The sequence below is a fragment of the Pseudochaenichthys georgianus genome, chromosome 8 (assembly GCF_902827115.2).
Source record: "Pseudochaenichthys georgianus chromosome 8, fPseGeo1.2, whole genome shotgun sequence".
Lineage (NCBI taxonomy): Eukaryota > Metazoa > Chordata > Actinopteri > Perciformes > Channichthyidae > Pseudochaenichthys > Pseudochaenichthys georgianus.
The window spans coordinates 26,561,835-26,579,713 of NC_047510.2; the positions used below are offsets into that span (position 1 = coordinate 26,561,835).

The 17,879-nt window shown below is 42.4% G+C and overlaps 1 protein-coding gene across 2 annotated transcripts in view; it reads right to left on the minus strand.

The window, feature by feature from the left end:
- Positions 1-827: 827 nt before the first annotated feature.
- Positions 828-17,879, minus strand: part of LOC117450574 (protein phosphatase 1 regulatory subunit 29) — a 75,410-nt gene continuing 58,358 nt past the window's right edge. For both annotated transcript variants that reach the window (XM_034088408.2, XM_034088407.2), the window contains 2 exons: positions 5,373-6,059; positions 828-4,796 (listed from right to left, as the gene is read on the minus strand). In XM_034088408.2, coding sequence (XP_033944299.1) covers positions 2,223-4,796; positions 5,373-5,714 — 2,916 coding nt within the window. In that variant the 5' untranslated portion in view covers positions 5,715-6,059 and the 3' untranslated portion in view covers positions 828-2,222. The remainder of the gene's footprint in view (positions 4,797-5,372; positions 6,060-17,879) is intronic.

The window sequence follows — 17,879 nt, forward strand, 5'->3', positions numbered from 1 at the left end:
TTGCATACTCAGTCCTGTTCAACCTGGATTCAAGTGCATGCTAAACAAATCAACACATTTAAAAAAGAAGAAAAGCATTGTTGATACGTGTTGAACAGACCCTCATCCTATTATCTTTGCCTGTAAAGAAGGGCAATGTCTTACTGTTACTATCTGATAAAACACAACAGGAAGTGTCTCATGCTGAACCATCGGAACTATGGGAGCAGGGAAGGTAGTGGGAGATGGATCAAAACACGACAGCCACAGAAAAGGAGTGCGATAAACGATGTTGAATAAAGCCCTGAACTAAAATGTGGAGCGAGAACCTCTGATTCAGTTTTTCACATTTTTCAGGTATGATCTCAGATTGTGTATGTCAGCAGTTGAAGCAAAAATCCAAAGGCTACACAGCGCTTTGAGAAAGCAGGATGCCTTTTGCTAGAATGCCTGGTAATAACACTATCATGAGGAAAATCACAAGTACATGGTTTTATAGAAAAGGCCAGATGGGTGGATAATACTATACAAGAATGGAGATTAGATTATGGCTGTGTTAGCAAGAGGCACTGCACTACTGTGGTATGTATGTCTGAGCATTAATGGACAATTATATTAACATTGTTGAGATTTATACATTTGTCCATGCCTTTAATAATCTAGTATTTTTTCGACTCAAACAACCAGCCAATAGGCAATACATGACAACTATTAATTTAGGTAAATTTGGGCACATATCATATATTCTGACAAGGCATGCCAATACCCACTTACACTAACCACTGTGTACCACACACACACACACACACACACACACACACACACACACACACACACACACACACACACACACACACACACACACACACACACACACACACACACACACACACACACACACACACACACACACACACACACACACACACACACACAATCAGGAGGCGTAAAGTGCGAGCGAGCATGCCTGTCACATGTTGGTTGATTAAGTTATCAATAGACGACAATAGCATTGATTTCGAGAAAAGAACAGACATGTTGGCAGTAATTAGAAGTGTCCTTTCCCTCTGTGCCTCATCCCGTTTTTAATGTTAGGGAAAGGATTTGGAATGTACTCCAGTGCTTACATCAAATGGTGCAAATAGATTTCCCCCCTAACCTGCTTGTAATCTACTTATTCACAGTGGCTGCAGAAAAAAAAATATTGATATCCTTGCTTTTCCTTCCTTTGTTCTCTTAAACCCTCGCTTTCAAGTTCTCCTGTTCCATTGTCACGTATATTACATGTTTGCTAGATTGTGTGAGTTCATCTGTCACATGGTTAAATCTTTCTATTGTACAGGTAAGTAGCATTTCAATATATTATATATGATTTTACTTAATGTTCTTTTTCACGCTCTGTATCATTACATGGGCAAATGGTGCTTAGAACAAATAAGGACATTTGCAGGACAACATTCTTTACACCACTCATTGAACCATGCGTGTTGGAAAGATGAAAGATACCACTTTAATCTCTTTCTCCCTCATGTTTTATTTATGACGCAGGACCTTAAAGCCCTCTTGACTGCTTTCTCGCTCTTCTTTTGTTGATGTCTTTCCCTTTTCTCCTTTCTTTCTGTGTGACAGACGCTATTGACATGCAAATACCTCATCCGCATGAAAAGAGATAGGGTCTGCATCTGTGTTCACTAAACGGCATGCTGTCACTTGACAACAGAGCACAGATCCCACCATCCATAGTCTCCCTTTGCCTCGAAGTCTAAACATATCCAAGGGCAAATTGACACAGCACCCAAAACCAAATAGGAAACGACATCTTGGATCACAACAGCTTATAATGAAGGATATCAGCATTTACCTTCAGTAATTATCCATAGATGGAAAAGTGGCACTGATAAAGACGGTCCATCTGATCACTGAAAAGTACAGTTTTACACAGTTGGAAATACTTTCTGTGCAATAAATAAAACCCACAAACACTAAATGAGAATGATCCAGAAATAGTGCTACAACAAAGTGTAAAATAAAACACCATAATGATTCTCGAATCCCAGGCACAGTTTCACAGTCCTTGCTTTAGCACAATATTATATACACCTAGCATGCCAAAAAACATAACAAAGGCGACGTTTTGTCCTCAATGTTCTCTACATTATCCTCATATCCTTTCTCTAGCCCACAGGCATGAAAGGAAATTATCCAAACAATTTTTCCCACAATGCTTATCTCTGGTCCCAAAGTCACAACTTCTGCTGTGCGGACACCCCTTTCCAGTAATCAAGGATGTCATGCAGGTCCTCGCCTTTAGCGAACTGCACCTTTTTTCTAAGGGCGTTTCCTGCCGTCACATAACAGGCCTCATCGCGCTGGCCTTTCCGGTAAGGACGAAAACGCTCCCAAATCCGCAGTGAGCTCTCTGAGGAGTACTCTGGGCTGGAGGAGTAGCCAGAATAACTGGAATGGTGGTGGGCAGGCGAAAGCTGGGAGTAAGATGCTGCATCCCTGCGGGAGCGCGTCAGGGGCTTTAGGAAGGAAACCCTCTGGGCTGGGGAGCCTTGGTGGGAGCCTTCATAATACAGAGCTGGGACGGAGTGGCGGTGCTCCGAGCAGTGGTAGTCCTGCTGCACCTCCAGCTGCTGCTGCTGCTGCTGCTGCACCTCCAGCTGCTGCTGCTGCTGCTGCTGCTGCTGCTGCTGCTGCTGCTGCTGCTGCTGCTGCTGCTGCTGCTGCTGCTGCTGCTGCTGCTGCTGCTGCTGCTGCTGGAGGTGTATTTTCTGTTGTTGATGGTAATGGTTTTGCTTCTGGTTGTCACTGTCACAACCACCACCACCCCCTCCACCGCAACTCCCACTCCCCACTAAGGGCAACCTTTCAATGGGCTCCCCACAGCCCACGGGACTGGCTCTGTCTTGGTACTGCGGCTGTTTACAGCCATCTGGGCTCCGAGGCTCAGAAACTTCCAGGCTATACACCCTAGCTCCTCCACGTTCCCTGTCCCGACCCATGGACCCACAAGAGGTGGTGCTGGACTGTTTCTTGACAGAATTTGCTATAATCACAGCTGCATCTGCACTCAGTTGCCGCTGGATGGGACGTACAGCAGAGGCTGGTGGAGGAGGCCTGTAGGGGGGACTGACGACGAAGCCACCACCACTGATCCCTGGGCGCTCACAGAGAGGGGCATTCAAGGCAGGGAGTGGAGGTGGAGGGGGTATTTTGGTGGGAGCACTGACGTGGCACGTATCTGACAACCCTTGGGAGAGTGGGATTAGGCCACGAGTCAGAGAGGACGTGCTGGTGGGGGGAGGGGAGGTGGGATTGGAGCAGGCTGTAGGGTTATTAGAGACCCCTGAAGCAGCGACTGCTGCCGCATCCAGCTTCAGTGCATCGATGCAGTTGTTTATGATCTGGTTAACTTTGTCCACCTCCATGGCAATAGTGGAAATCTCAGATGCAGAGCCACGTCCGTCATCATCTGAGTCATCTCCTATATCAGTTCCATCATCGTCCCTCATGTCCATCCCTACATGACCACCATCTCCCAATCGCTCCATCCCGGCCCCACCAGTTCTGACATCCATATAGTTTCCTTTACTTGTAGCAAGGGCCTCTGAAAAGGCAGTAGCCATCTTTTCCACTTGTGGGATGGAGGAAAGCCTGGAGGAACTGGTGTTTGCTGAGTGGAGCATTCCCGAGCTAGAGGATTGGGACATGGGAAGTTTGCCTCCATGGTGGTGCTGATACTGGTGATGTTCTCTGGACTGCTCCTGAAGCTTGTGGACTGCCATTGGATCATTTGCCACTGCTGCTGCCACTTCTGGTCCATAGCGCATTTCTAGTATGGTTTTCTTGACACAGATGGACTTCCTCTTGTCGTCATGCCTCCGTTTCTTACGAAGACAATAGTAGACTAAGCCTAAAATAATGAGCATGCCAAAAAGGCAGCCCACAATGGTCATGATATAGTGAGTAGTGGTGGAAGGTGTGGGGAGCAGGTCATCTTGATTTTGAGCCCGAGTGGCAAACTGGAGGCAGGTGTGGTTGTAACGTTGAGAGTTTCGTATGGATGCTACACAGAAGGTATAATTGGTGTGTGGCTTGAGCTTGTCGAGGGTAATCTTCTCCTTCTTGTTCTTCAGATTCATAACGTCAGACACATATGTGTGGTTGTATTGTGTAAGAATATACATTTTGCTGTAGGGCCGTGGAATCTGTACAAGGAGAGAGGCTGACGACAAAGAGACATGATGAAGCTTGATACTGGGACTGTTTTCACCGGAAGAGGGGGTGGGCTGATGGTTTGGCCCAATAGCCCCAAACATCTCTGGTCCGATCCCGGAAGGACCATCCAGATCTGGTGGCAGTGAAGTCATCCCTGGAATCATCACTCCATCTCTGCAGTGATGGTACAAAATGTTTTTAGCATTTCGACCAGCATGGCCAGCGGCGATGAGTAAGGGGTAGCCAAACATTTCCCGGGGCGTCTCACACTGGAGGCGGTCGTAGGTGTGTGTTACATTGTTGAAGGACTCCAACCAGGTGAGGAAGCTGTAGAGCTCACAGCCGCAGTGGAATGGGTTCGCTGCCAGTTCACACACCATGAGTCGATTGAGAACCGTGAACGTAGATGGGTCAATGCGGCCAAGTCTGTTGGAAGACAGGTCAATGCTGCTGAGGCTAGGGCACTCCCAGAATGCATTGCTGTCAATAACTTCAATGAGGTTGTGCTGGAGGAAGAGGCATTGCATCCGTCCCAGTCCTCTCATCATACCCTCAGTTAAGTTGGTAATCTTGTTGTAACCGAGCTGGAGAACCTGAGAAAAAACACAAAGGAGCATTTGATCATTTAATTCCTTTTTAGAGTTTTGACATTTCTTCAACATAAGCACGTATACATATGGGGAAATGGGCTTACGTTGACAACCCATTTGATTGTCTAACTGTGTCCGGTTGACTATCTAAGCAAGTAATGTTTCATTTGTTAAGTTGTTGTGCCAATCATTGAGGTTGTGTACTTTAACTAGGAGATCTGGAGTACTTATAAGTATAAAGCATTAGTACACTCAACCCTATGTCTGAGTGGTTAGTTTAATTATGTCGAGGAACATTTTATTACCATCACTCATAATACTCCTGAATAATCTTGGTCTCCCTCTTATGCATTTCCATGCGTTCAGCTAAAATATCATTACAATGAACTCAGTTTCATAATTAACGAGAACAATTCACTGAAATGTAGTTATGGAAGTAATTATTTACAATACATCGAATCAAGCTCAAGCTGTTAGCTGTCGTAAAGTGAAAGTCCTAGACTCAATCTAAGGTGTAATGCATTGTGTACTATATCATAGTGTCCAGCTCAAAGCTTTTATCATTCATTCCTTCTTCACCTGTAGGTTGGCTTGTCCTGCAAAGGCTCCATCCTCGATATGGCTGATTTCATTCTTGGTGAGGTTGAGGTCAGTCAAGTTGGTGAAGCGAAACATAGAGGTGAAGAGCACAGCTTTCAACTTGTTCTCATTCAATCTCAAGTCATGGACAGTGTTGTTGATGTGCTGGGGGATTGTCTCGTACGGCGGCTGGTTCTGACTGCAGATAGCAAGCCACACATAGCCTTTGTCCCCCTCAATGAGCCAGCAGTCTCCATTGACCATGTGGGGAAAATGGGAGAAGAGGAGGAGGGAGGGGACAATAAGAAAAAGAAGAGTGGAGGTGGTGAAAGCACCCTGCATGATGCCGGTGAAAATAAATCAAAGATGGGAAGCTAGAATATATAGGAGAAAATGTTGGGGCAGGCAGGAAAGGAGGTTGTTTTGTTGGAGAAAGGGAAGCAACAATGGTTGCTCGGAAAGGATTTCCAAAACTGAAAAGGGTCTGGGCTGGTTGCTGAAAAAGGGGTGAAGGCTTCACAATGCCAGTCACAGCTGTATGGTCATCTTGGTGATTAGCAGGGGATCCATGTTATGTCATATCTTGTTGGGCTGCAATGTGGGGTGACACAGCTTGTCTTCATAGTCTCTCCTTCAGCTTCAGCTGTGACGCACGCAAGTGGATGGAACCTTGGAATAGTGGAGAATCTAGAAAGGGAATACAAAAAAGAAATACTGTATGAGAAGAAAGTAAAAGCAAAACAGGTGATAAGGCAAGGCAAGTTTATTTATATAGCACCTTTCAACACAAGGCAACACAAGGTGCTTTTCAAAAATGAAAGACATTCAGACAAAGGCATTTAAAAACAGTCATTAAAAAGAACAGATAATAAAAGAAACATTAAAAGAAAAAATACATTAATAAAAGTACATTCATAGATAGTACATGAATAAAAAGTTACAGTGCAGTTTAAAATATGAATAGTTCACACAGAAGTTCCACTTTACTGATGCCTTTCTTTAAGGTTTCTCCGAACATGAGCTGTGTCCGCTTGTATGGCACATACGTCCCGAGCAGCATACACAGAGAAAAGCAGCCAGGACAGAGTCCCCAGACACTGATCCCCTGGGGTTACTATAGCCACAAACGTTCATTAACCAAAAACGAAACACAACCGCTCAGTTTCAATTAAAAGCAGCGGCAAAAAGAAAAGTCTTCAGCCTGGATTTAAAAGTAGTAAAGCAAGACATGTCTATTACCTCCTATTTTTGTTATTTGTATTGCAGTGTTTTAGGTATTAATGGCACTTTTGTACTGAAGAATGAATAAATAAACACAGTTGAATCATGAATCAAAATAAATGCTAAATTAATTCAGACCACACCAAATTCATTTAACCTGCAGGCGTCCACAAATTAATCTCAATTTTCTTCGGGGCTTGTTCCACTCTTTTTTTTCGTCAGCTGGTGTTCATTCTCATCATGTTCATATGTCACACGCTGCATCCCCAACAGCTCCCCTTTTAGCATTGGTCATCGCCCCTTGGACCCCGCTTGGTAATGCTATGAGGTCATCTAGCTTGCGCCGATACCTACATGCACGCACCTGCCAATCCTCCTCAGTCCTCAGGGGAGGATATCTTTTTGTAAACACAAAGTGCAGCAACAATCACCCACATTCCAAACAACACATTATCACACACATTCCTTGTTATTTCACCATCCTGCCAAACGTAAGCGCTCTATCCCATCTGCATGTCATCTGAAGAGCAGTCAAGCGTTTACATAAGGAGAGCATTAGCTGCCTGTTGCATCATGGCAGACATTGTCCTCTTGCCGGCTCGTAGCTGGGTAGACACACAAATACACCCACATTACACACATGGAATCTGAAATGCACACATGGTTCTCAAACATACATGTGCATGTGTAAACGTATGAACTCAAACTCATGCATGTCCTCAAGAGTATTTTTCCAGGCTCAGGGGAACTTGTACAGACATTGAATGCTATGAGGATGGTTTTTAACCAACACACTGATGGAAAGCTGTACACAAGGTTCACCTAATGTGAAGACTCATGATGGTTGAAAGCGTGTTTAGAGCAGCTGGCAGTTAAGTTGTATGTCCTTGACCTCAAGTAAGTGATGTGTGTGTTAGCAAACAGTACAGTGAAGTAATAGGTTTACCAGCAGTGTATATAATTAGTAGTAAGTGTAGTGGCAGCCTTTATCCGTGTAACAGTAGCTGTACTTATAATTGTGGTTTAGTTAATGCTGATGTTTGTATCTTTCCAAACCACCCACACCCACCCACCCACACACACACACACACACACACACACACACACACACACACACACACACACACACACACACACACACACACACACACACACACACACACACACACACACACACACACACACACACACACACACACACACACACACACACACACACACACACACACACACACACACACACACACACACACACACACACACACACACCACTTCAGGGGACATTACATTGACTTACATGCATTTCCTGGAGACTTATCCTAACCTTAACCATAACCAACACATGCCTAACCCTAACCCTTACCCTTAACCTAACCAAGTCTTCACCCTAAAATTAATGATTCCCCTCATGGGGACCTCCATTTTGTCCCCATAAGGGAGGCCAGTCCCCACACACACACACACACACACACACACACACACACACACACACACACACACACCCACACACACACACCCACACCCACACACACACACACACAATTCATATTAAACATTTTGTTATCTACTACGATTCATATATGTATGTCATCCCATCTCTCCTCTGTTTGACAGTCCCTCGATTCCCATCAATATTCCATGAAACAACAAATTAAAACTCTCTCTCTCTCTCTCCCTCTCCCTCTCTGTGAGGAACAGGCCACTTTTCTCCCTCATGCTCTAAATTCAAACTGAGAATTGAGCTCATTCCGGGCTATTCCGGTTCACGCTCCCGAGAGGTGTCAGGAGAGAATCAGGTCCATCCTCTTTTTTTAATCCACTTATTACAGAAGATTGTGCCGCCTAAAGCATGTTGGAAATGGCCCATTATCATGTAGATCTCACGAACTTATGCACCTGCTACATTACCTGTTTCCGCTCACAGGCAGACACAGAGCGAAAAAGAACATTTGATTGTCAATGTGTTTGACAGATTGATAAAACAGATGGAGACAACGCTGCATCAAAATGCGGCTAATCTGGTCATGAGTAGAACGCGAGAAAACAGGTGTGAATGACAGATGAATGGCGTCGATCAATGAAGCCACCCTCACCAGTGATGTATTTGATTAAACACACATTTGTCCCTGAACGGGCTCAAAAGACCAATTTGCTGTAACGAGCATCCCAATCATGTTTTGTTTTGGTTTAACAAATCGGAAAAGTATCAAATGTTGTTCAACGTTGTTATCCATCAAAGGGCTCTTGTGACGGAGATACCATTACCTAAAATACCCCCAAAAATCGCTGCTGTTAACTCTTTACGTACCATCCGCACATATTACAGCTCCAGCCATTGTGTACAACATGACACCTGTCCTAATCTCTACACAGTCTTGCCCACATCATTTTGGGACACTCCCCTGCAATAGATTGTCTTGCTCTGCTTTCTGAGGCTTATCCCCTCGACATGAGACGTGATCTCATTTGGTGCTCCACATAGTGAAAGCCCCAGGGTTAACATGAGGGAGGCAGGCAGCACAGTAGGCCTGCATGTGTGTGTGTGTGTGCGTGCGTGCGTGTGTGTGTGTGTGTTTGGGGATATGATTATATATTAGGAATATGGGACATGCATAACACCCAAATTTAAAGAGCATGACTCACAACACTGATCAATAGAAATGTAGCACAGATCAAACTTTTTTATGCGTTAGCAAACTGTTTTTGTATTTTCTTAAATATATATTCGTATGTAGAACTTGTTATCTGATTTATTCTTGATATGACATGACGATAAGATCCAGTAGCCACATTATTTAGCTTGTTTTTTTGGTTTTTATTTCTCACTTGCGCTTGTGGAGCAAGTACAGTTATCCAATCAGAGTAGGTCACAGCAGCAGAAATGAAGCAAAGTAACAAGTGAACAGGTGGTACGAGCTGCAGGTGTCTGACTGTCCTACTTCTACCTTTTTTTCTGAAAATCACAACACAAATTCTCCTTTTCCACAAGCCCCGTCTTGTAATTGAATAACTGGCACACACAACAAATAGAATAAAGCTGGAGCACTAATTCGTAGTACAACTGGAGTTAATTAAATATTAAACATCGCTTCACACTGTAACCCCATTCTGTAAGTGGGTAGTCTGTAAACTCGTTTTCCAGACCCCAACCAAGCTATGTCTAAATGTAGAGTTAAAAGTGAGTACAAATAGCATTCCCCATGCTTTTGTGTTAACCCATAAGGCCATAACATTTCATTGGCTGAAAGTGCATCACTTACTATAGCAAAAGTGCAGATGTTGACGAACCATTTCACCGTGTGTTCTCTCCTTTTAGATACTCTGCACTTTAGCCTAACAGCATATCTATGATTGCACGTACAATATATTTATCATATTTCATAAGGATCAGTTTTCCTTTGGAACAAGGTTTTTGAAGCCAAACATATTGTGAAGGACAGCATTTACATACATACACGCATACGCAAACATCACACTTCGTCACTCATGTGAGATAGCATCTGGGTTACTCAATGTACATGATTGTATTGATCCTCACTGTTGCCATGGAAACACAGTTATGATTGACGGTGGGAAACTAAGCCCTATGCTAACAGAATAGGGTGATGTTGGCAATTGCATGAGATCAGCTTTGTTAGCCACAATGATAAAACCCTAAACTCTGATAGCATCCAACGAACATTGACTGTGACAGGAGTTGGAATTGGAGCACATCCATATAATTTCCATTGCCAGCGTGACTGGGAGCCGGGCCATTGTCGGTCCGAATGTAAATGTATTTACTGACACCTCTTTGTGCTGCGGGCTGCATATGATGCTGTCAGTTTGGATTGTGTCACCTGTGAGTTATATATGTACCAACTGAACAGGCATGTCAAAACAAAGAGAGGCAGATTTATGCGCATGAAAATGTTACAGCAAATGTGCACTGCACCTTTCATGCTATGTGTGCTCATAATCTGTGTATAATTAGCGCCTGATTGACTAGCTAGCTCATTACGCAATCAGAAAAAGACCTTATGCCTCCGAGTGTATTCTGAGAGTTAGCAAGAGCACTGAAAACCTCTGAGAGCTGATCTGCGGTGATGCTGAAGAACAAATAGTCATTAATAAAGTAATTACATTCTAAATCATTAAGATTACTAATTCAATCATTATGATAATATTCATTTGCAGAGAGGCTTGTTTCACTAATGTTGTGGGAGTGCAGTGTAGTTTGGTTTGAAAGGGTGTCGCTTAAAAAGGTGAAGGGTAATGAAAGCTAAATAAGGCCAAGCCCTGCCTAAAATATTGTTCCCTTTGTTATTGAACAGCCTGGCAGTAGATGCTACGAATTACCGATGTTACTTAAGTGTTTCAAATGTACAGTACTTTATCATAACATGTTGTAACATAACCCAGTCTCACGGCATTTCGTGTTATAGTCACAACATTTTGATTTTGAAAAGCAATGTATTTCTATTGGTGTTTCGTGCCTGCACCACGTCTTTTTGTCCGGTCGGGTCTCGGAAGACCAGAAGCTGTGTGGTTCATAAGAACATTTTCTTACGAAATATCTTACCCTATCCCTTTTATTTTAAATTGTATAATGTCGGAGTTTTTTTGCCGTCCGCGAGGAAAATAAATGGAGCTCAGAGCCTCAGAATACTGAAATCTGTATTTTTTGTCATCTTGTTTTCCTTCTAATTTGTTATTGTTTGGTGCAGGCACGAAAGATATACTACCAATAGAAATACATTGCTTCTAAAATCGTTCTGTGTCAGAATACTGAAATCTGTATTTTTTTTTATCTGCTTTTCCTTCTAATTTGTTATTATTTACATTGCTTTTAAAATCGTTCCGTGTGACTCGAAGATAATGGCGAAATCGTGATGGTGAACACGAATCCATAGATTAATTTCGTGACTATAACATGAAATGCCGTGAGACTGTGTTGAACATAAGGCTTCGGTTTCATAGTTGAAGAATACATTATATGATTAGAGCAATCGTAAGAAAATAGCAGAGGTGGAAGAAGTACTCAGATCTTGTACTAACGTTAAAGAAGAAGTACCAGAGTGAAGGAATACTCTACAAGTAAAACTCCTACAATCAAAATGTTACTTAAGTAAAAGTACAAAGTAACATCAAAATATACTTAAAGTACCAAAAGCAAAAGTACTTATTATGCAGATTGGTCCTTTTCAGAATAATCTATATCAAATGGTTTATTGATCATTAAAGTGTTCTCAAAGCTGGTAAAGGTGCAGATAGTTTGAATGACTTTGTATACTACAGGGTAGCTTGTGAAGTACAAAGTAGAAGTACAAAGTAGCATAACATTGAAATACTCAAGTAAAGTACAAGTACCTCAAGATTTTACTTAAGGACAGTACTTGAATAAATGTACTTAAGTTACTTTACACCATTGTAAAATATTACTATCGCTTTGGAACTTGGATAATATAATACCATGCCAAAGAAGATTGTGTAAATCACTATGAAAAGTAAACTGGACATACAGTATGTTCTCGGAGAATGTGAATTCAAGTTTATTTGCGAGTGTTGCTCTGCACACATTTCCCAGGCACTGGCAGCAAGAACATCTGAGTGTTTTGTTGTTGCTGGTGTTTTGAAAAAACAAGGATGGTTTAAGCAGCTAATTTTGGAATAACTGGCAGGCAATCTTCGGGGTATCATACTGTATATTGTTCAAAAGTATCTGACAATAAATTGCTGTTGAAGTTCAACATAGTTGTTGATCCAGGCCACTGTGACTGAGTACAGTGGAAAGTGTATCGCTGAACAAAGTGAGATCTGGCATCAAATGTTCACTGAGTGGTTTTGGAGAAAACATAAAGATATGAAATATTACAAAACAGAGAAGCGATCTTAGAGCAGTGTCTGAAAGGAGATGTTCTGATAAATGTGTGAATATGCAAACCTGTTCGTCTGAAAGGACAATGATTGACCCTCGACATTTTCGCTTTATTATCTGGATGCTAAACTGAATTGATGTGATTAATTCCACACTGAGTCATGAGACCTTAGACAATACCGGGGGAGGGGGATTTCAAATAAAGTGCAGTTTTCAAGGAAAGGAACAAAATGAAATTATATATTAAATATAACAAATATTATGAATGTTTCTTTTGGCCAAAATGAATTTAAACAAACATATCTGTATATCTCTTATAACCGTTAAAAGTTGGGGACTTTTTTTGTGTGATAAAACGACAATATCTTGTATTGAACTGTAATGTAATTTCACACAGAATGCAAATATGAAAGGGAAATGGAAACACTTTTCAAACTGCTTTCCATGCGACATTATTCCCATTAGGAAATGTATTTATCTAGTCTATTTCCAATGTAAACGATAGAGATATGCAAATTTATTTTTTGAAATACGTGCCTAGTGACCATGGGCGCTTCCATTGCTCCGGGACTTTCCCAGTGACGTCACTGAGTGGGTACGGCTTCCTGGGTACGGCTTCCTGGGCCAAAACTCAATAACAAACAACATGGCGTGCAATGCACCAGTAGTTTACATTAAAAGATAACGGTCGTCGTCAGGAGCGTATTGTATTGCCCCAGGCTGCACAAATGGATTTTATACGAAGAAGGAAGAAGTACATTTCCATAGGCTGCCACTAACGGATGAGAAGCTGCTCAAAGCATGGGTTATTTCCATGAAACGGTCCGATCCGCTGCTGAATCAGTACGCATGTGTGTGCAGCGAACACTTTAAAAATGACGATTATGTCCACAAAATGAGGTTTGATGAGTCTGGATGCCTGGTTCAATACAAAACATCGGATTTGAAGCCAGGATCTGTTCCCACAATATTCGATTTCTCAACGTATGCAGTCGGGAACACAAACCGTCCCAGCACGTCGGCCGCGCAAGACAATGACACCAGTGTTAACAAACGTGAAGTTCGAGCCACCAAACGAGTTGCTTCAGCTGCCGAGAGAGAGGTAAATATTGCAGCACTACCAGATTACTAGCTCACACATGTATTTACTGACACAGTGTGACCTTATTAATTAACACAATCGCGTCCAAGCTAAATGGTAGCTATTATTATGACGTACAATGGAGAATTGGGGGTGTTCTATAGCTCAACTAATTAACACACACGCTCATCTGTCGAAAACAGCCCTAAAAAGGCTAGTATTGCTGGACTAGGTGTTCAATGGATGGTATTGCCAAGATGTATGAGGTGTTGGAAAATAATACAAAATATATGTCAACTGACCACTGGTACATGTGGTAGCCTGGTAGTATACTTCCAGTATACTTCATCAAAATGACTGCCCATCGTTATCAGAGTATTTTCTGAACATGTGCTTAATAATAACACAATCCTTTATAAATAATATATTTTGCTCTGAGTAATAACAGTTTGAGAGTTTGCTTAAATAGTCTTCAAAAACAAATATTTTCCTATTTTTTTTCCAACGGCCGAGATACACATAGGCCTACATAATTATAGGGCATCTCCATGGAGCTCAGGCTGATTGTTTGCTCTCTGATGGGCTGTGGTGGCTCGATCACGTTCTTTTAATTCTTAGGTGTCTTTATTTTACCATTATGGAATAATCACATTGGTAAATAGTGGAGATGGGGTATTTCCGGCCAACTTATCATAGTCATGATTTTGAATATTTCTAGTTCACCTTAACCTGTAACATATTTATATTGTTTTGTATCAGGTCAAACGAGGTATCCATACTGCTGCAGGATTGTTGTCCTGTCAGACAGAAGATACATCCTGCATAGGTGCTGATGATGCAAGTGATGATTCCCAGGTACTGGAGGCACACACAACTAAACGTGGGCAGTCAGTGACTGTGGCCACACAGACGGAACCACTGGAACCATGCCCGTGTAAAACTATGACTTTGGTGAGTGTGCAGACTGGGACCGATGACATTAACAACAGTCAGTTGCTCAGTCATGATCATCCATATCGTCAGCAGGGACATTGCTGGTGGATCCGCCATACTGGCACCTGCAGATGCAATGGCCAAAGCACCACCGACTCCAACACCTGATGTGTCAATGCCTGAAGAAGATGCTTCCAGCTCTGGGGAGAGCATTCCAGGGACTGAGCCTTCTTCGTCAGACTACAGCCCTACTGAAGATGACATTATACAGAATGACGGTGAAGACAGCGAGGATGATGGAGAACATTCAGTGGATGGCAGAGAAGATCCAGTGTCAGACAAAAAATATCTGGTATCCCATGCACAACTGATGAAGCTGTTTTGTGTATGCAACTTTGCCGGATGCGGAAAATGTGTGATCAGCAGGCCGTACTGTTCAGCCAAAGGCTTTGGACTGACAGTGAAAACTGACTGCATAGATGAGTTTGTGTGGACTTCTCAACCCCTCTTAAATGGCACAATGTCCTGCAACCTGTTAGTGCCAGCCACAATTTTCCTGACTGGAAATGCTTATGGCCCATTTTCTGAGATATGCCCGTGTCTGGGTCTGGAATCACTCTCGACAAGACACTGCTATAACATCCAGAGAGTGTATGTGCTGCCAGAAGTTACCAGTGTCTGGAACTTGCACAATGAGGCAGTGATGGCAGCAACTGACGATCAGGTTGTCACTGTGTCAGGCGATGGGCGATGTGACAGCCCTGGTCATTGTGCTACGTTTGGAACGTACACCATGCTTGATATCAACTCAAGGCTCATCATTGACCAGCAGACAGTGAAGGTGACAGAGGTCAAAAATAGCTACTGGTTGGAGCCTGTTGGACTTGAAAGATGTATTTCCAAACGACAGGTATTCTATTGTTAGTTTGTTTATTTCACAGGTCAATAGTAGGCTACATGTAGTATTGCTACAATATATTGTATAATCTTTTGTCTAATTTTAAATAACAATTGTCAATTTGGAATAGAAAGGTTGTGATGTCTAGCTGTCTGCCTGTGCCATTGTATGTATGGGATCTCTGCTGATAGCCAAAGATATATAATGTATGTAAATTTGTTACATGATATGCTAGAGAGGCCATGATTTCGGACAAACATTGTCACATGAAAATATAGAAGGGGGGGGTGGGGTGGCTATCAAACCCGTGTGATAGAAATGGAAGATGTTGGCTTTATTAAATTCAATTTATGGTAAATATCTTTTCAGGATCACAATGTGACAATTTCCATACTAGCCACAGACTGCCACCCTGCAGTGCAGAAGATGCTACGTGAGGACCACAAGACCATCAAGCATGAGTTTGACTTGTGGCACATTGTGAAAGGTGTGAAGAAGCGGATGCTGCAGAGCAGGAATACCGAGCTGAAGGAGTGGGTGCGCATGGTATCCAACCATCTTTGGTACTGTGTGTGTACATGTGATGGTGACGCGTTACTGCTGAAGGAGAAATGGACGTCCATCCTCCATCATATCATCAATGTTCACGAGTGGCTGTCGGCAGAGAAGATGCTGAAGTGTGAACACGAGCCTTATTCTGAAGAGGATGGGAGTTCCCGACCTTGGTTGGAGCGTTCATCCAAGGCCTTTGGCACTCTACAGAAAGTGGTCATGGACAAGAGACTGTTGAAAAAACTAGATACGGTATTGTCTTAATTGCTCTTCTTCATTTATATATTCTGACCTTATAAATTAGTATATTTATCTAAAGAGAATATATTCAACGGATGTAGCCCTGAACAAACAGTAAAATATGAAATTGAAAATATGTAAAAAAGAAAAATACAAACACATGCATAATTAATATCAGTATTTGAATTATCCACCAACCATGGGTGATTATTCAATAGTGATGTTTGAGAATTGCATGTCTGGCATCTCTCGACTCCAATAGTTCGCAATCTGACAAATTAAGTAATAACAAAAATGCTAAATAATGCTGACATTCATGACCCACTCTGTTCAATTGCAGGTTACAGAAGGGATCCATACTGGCGAGCTGGAGAGCATCCATTCTTTGTATACAAAGTACGTTCCAAAGCGCAAGAAGTTCACGGAGGAGAGCTTTCAGGCACGCCTCGCTGCATTGGATCACAACCACAACATCGACCGTGAGCAGGCACAGACCAAGAAGGGGGCACTGCAGTTCAAACTGCAGTACTCGAAGCCTGCTGGAGGATATGTGGTGAAGGCGATGAAGACACCAAAAAGCTACAACTTCCGAAGAGAAATCATGGTAGGGGTAGTCGAGAGGTGTTTATCAGCATCGTCCATGAGGTCCGAACTTGCAGAACACCGTCATACAGATGCAGAGAAGGAGAAAAGGACACTTGGTGCGCATAAAGGCCTGGTAAAACCATCGAAGGAGGATGCTGTGGCACACCACCTAAGTCGATTTGTGAACAAGTAATGTCGGTCTCTATGTGTCTGTCGTATATATGAAGTCAGCCTGTGGGACTCAATGTGTCTGTGGTGTATGAAGCTTAGTCAACCTGTGGGGCTCTGTGGCAAATAAATAAAGGACGTCTATGGCTGAAGTAATATATGCTGGTAGTATTTGTATATTATTATTTGAAGGGTAAAAACATAGTTTGGTTCAGGAAAATGGTCTTTATTACTTTATGAACATCAAGCACTGAAAAACATTTGTAGAATCTAGTGAGATACATGTATATGCTTGATAATATAAGTTGTAAATACTGTTCTGATATATCACAAACATTGTATGAATGGTTCCATTATCAAAGTAGAATTTTCTTCGCTAGCCTAAATGTCACGATTTCACTGTCAAAGATTTGCCTTCCATGCATGGAATCATTGGTCACATCATATCCCTCCAGAATATTCAAATCCTTTGTAGGTTACTGATGGGTAGTGACTTCGTATCCGATTCACAACACAGGCAGGTATCGGCACTCTGTTCCCTTTTCCAAGGAAACCTCTAGTCCAGATGGTGAATTGCCAATAAGCTGTTAGTCTGTAGAGGCTGAAATAAATAGGATACACATATAAATACAAATCATTTAATTTAAAACAATTATATATTTTTAAATAGGGCCTACACTTACTCGCTATTTATTGGTCGTTCGAGGCTTGCTGCACGCACGTCTCGTAGCGATACCATTGCGATCGCCAACATATCATTCTCGATGGAAACCATAGGGAACAGTCGGTGTTCCATGATACACTGGAGATTATTCCCGTCTGAATTGAGCATGTGGTCGATACCAATTCCCCTGCAACATCTACATTCATTTTCCGATGGCATCACCACACAATTGTTGCATGTACACCAATCTGTGTTGTCCATTCGTCCCGGGTTTTGAGCAACATCTTCTTCCTCTGAGACCGAGTCGG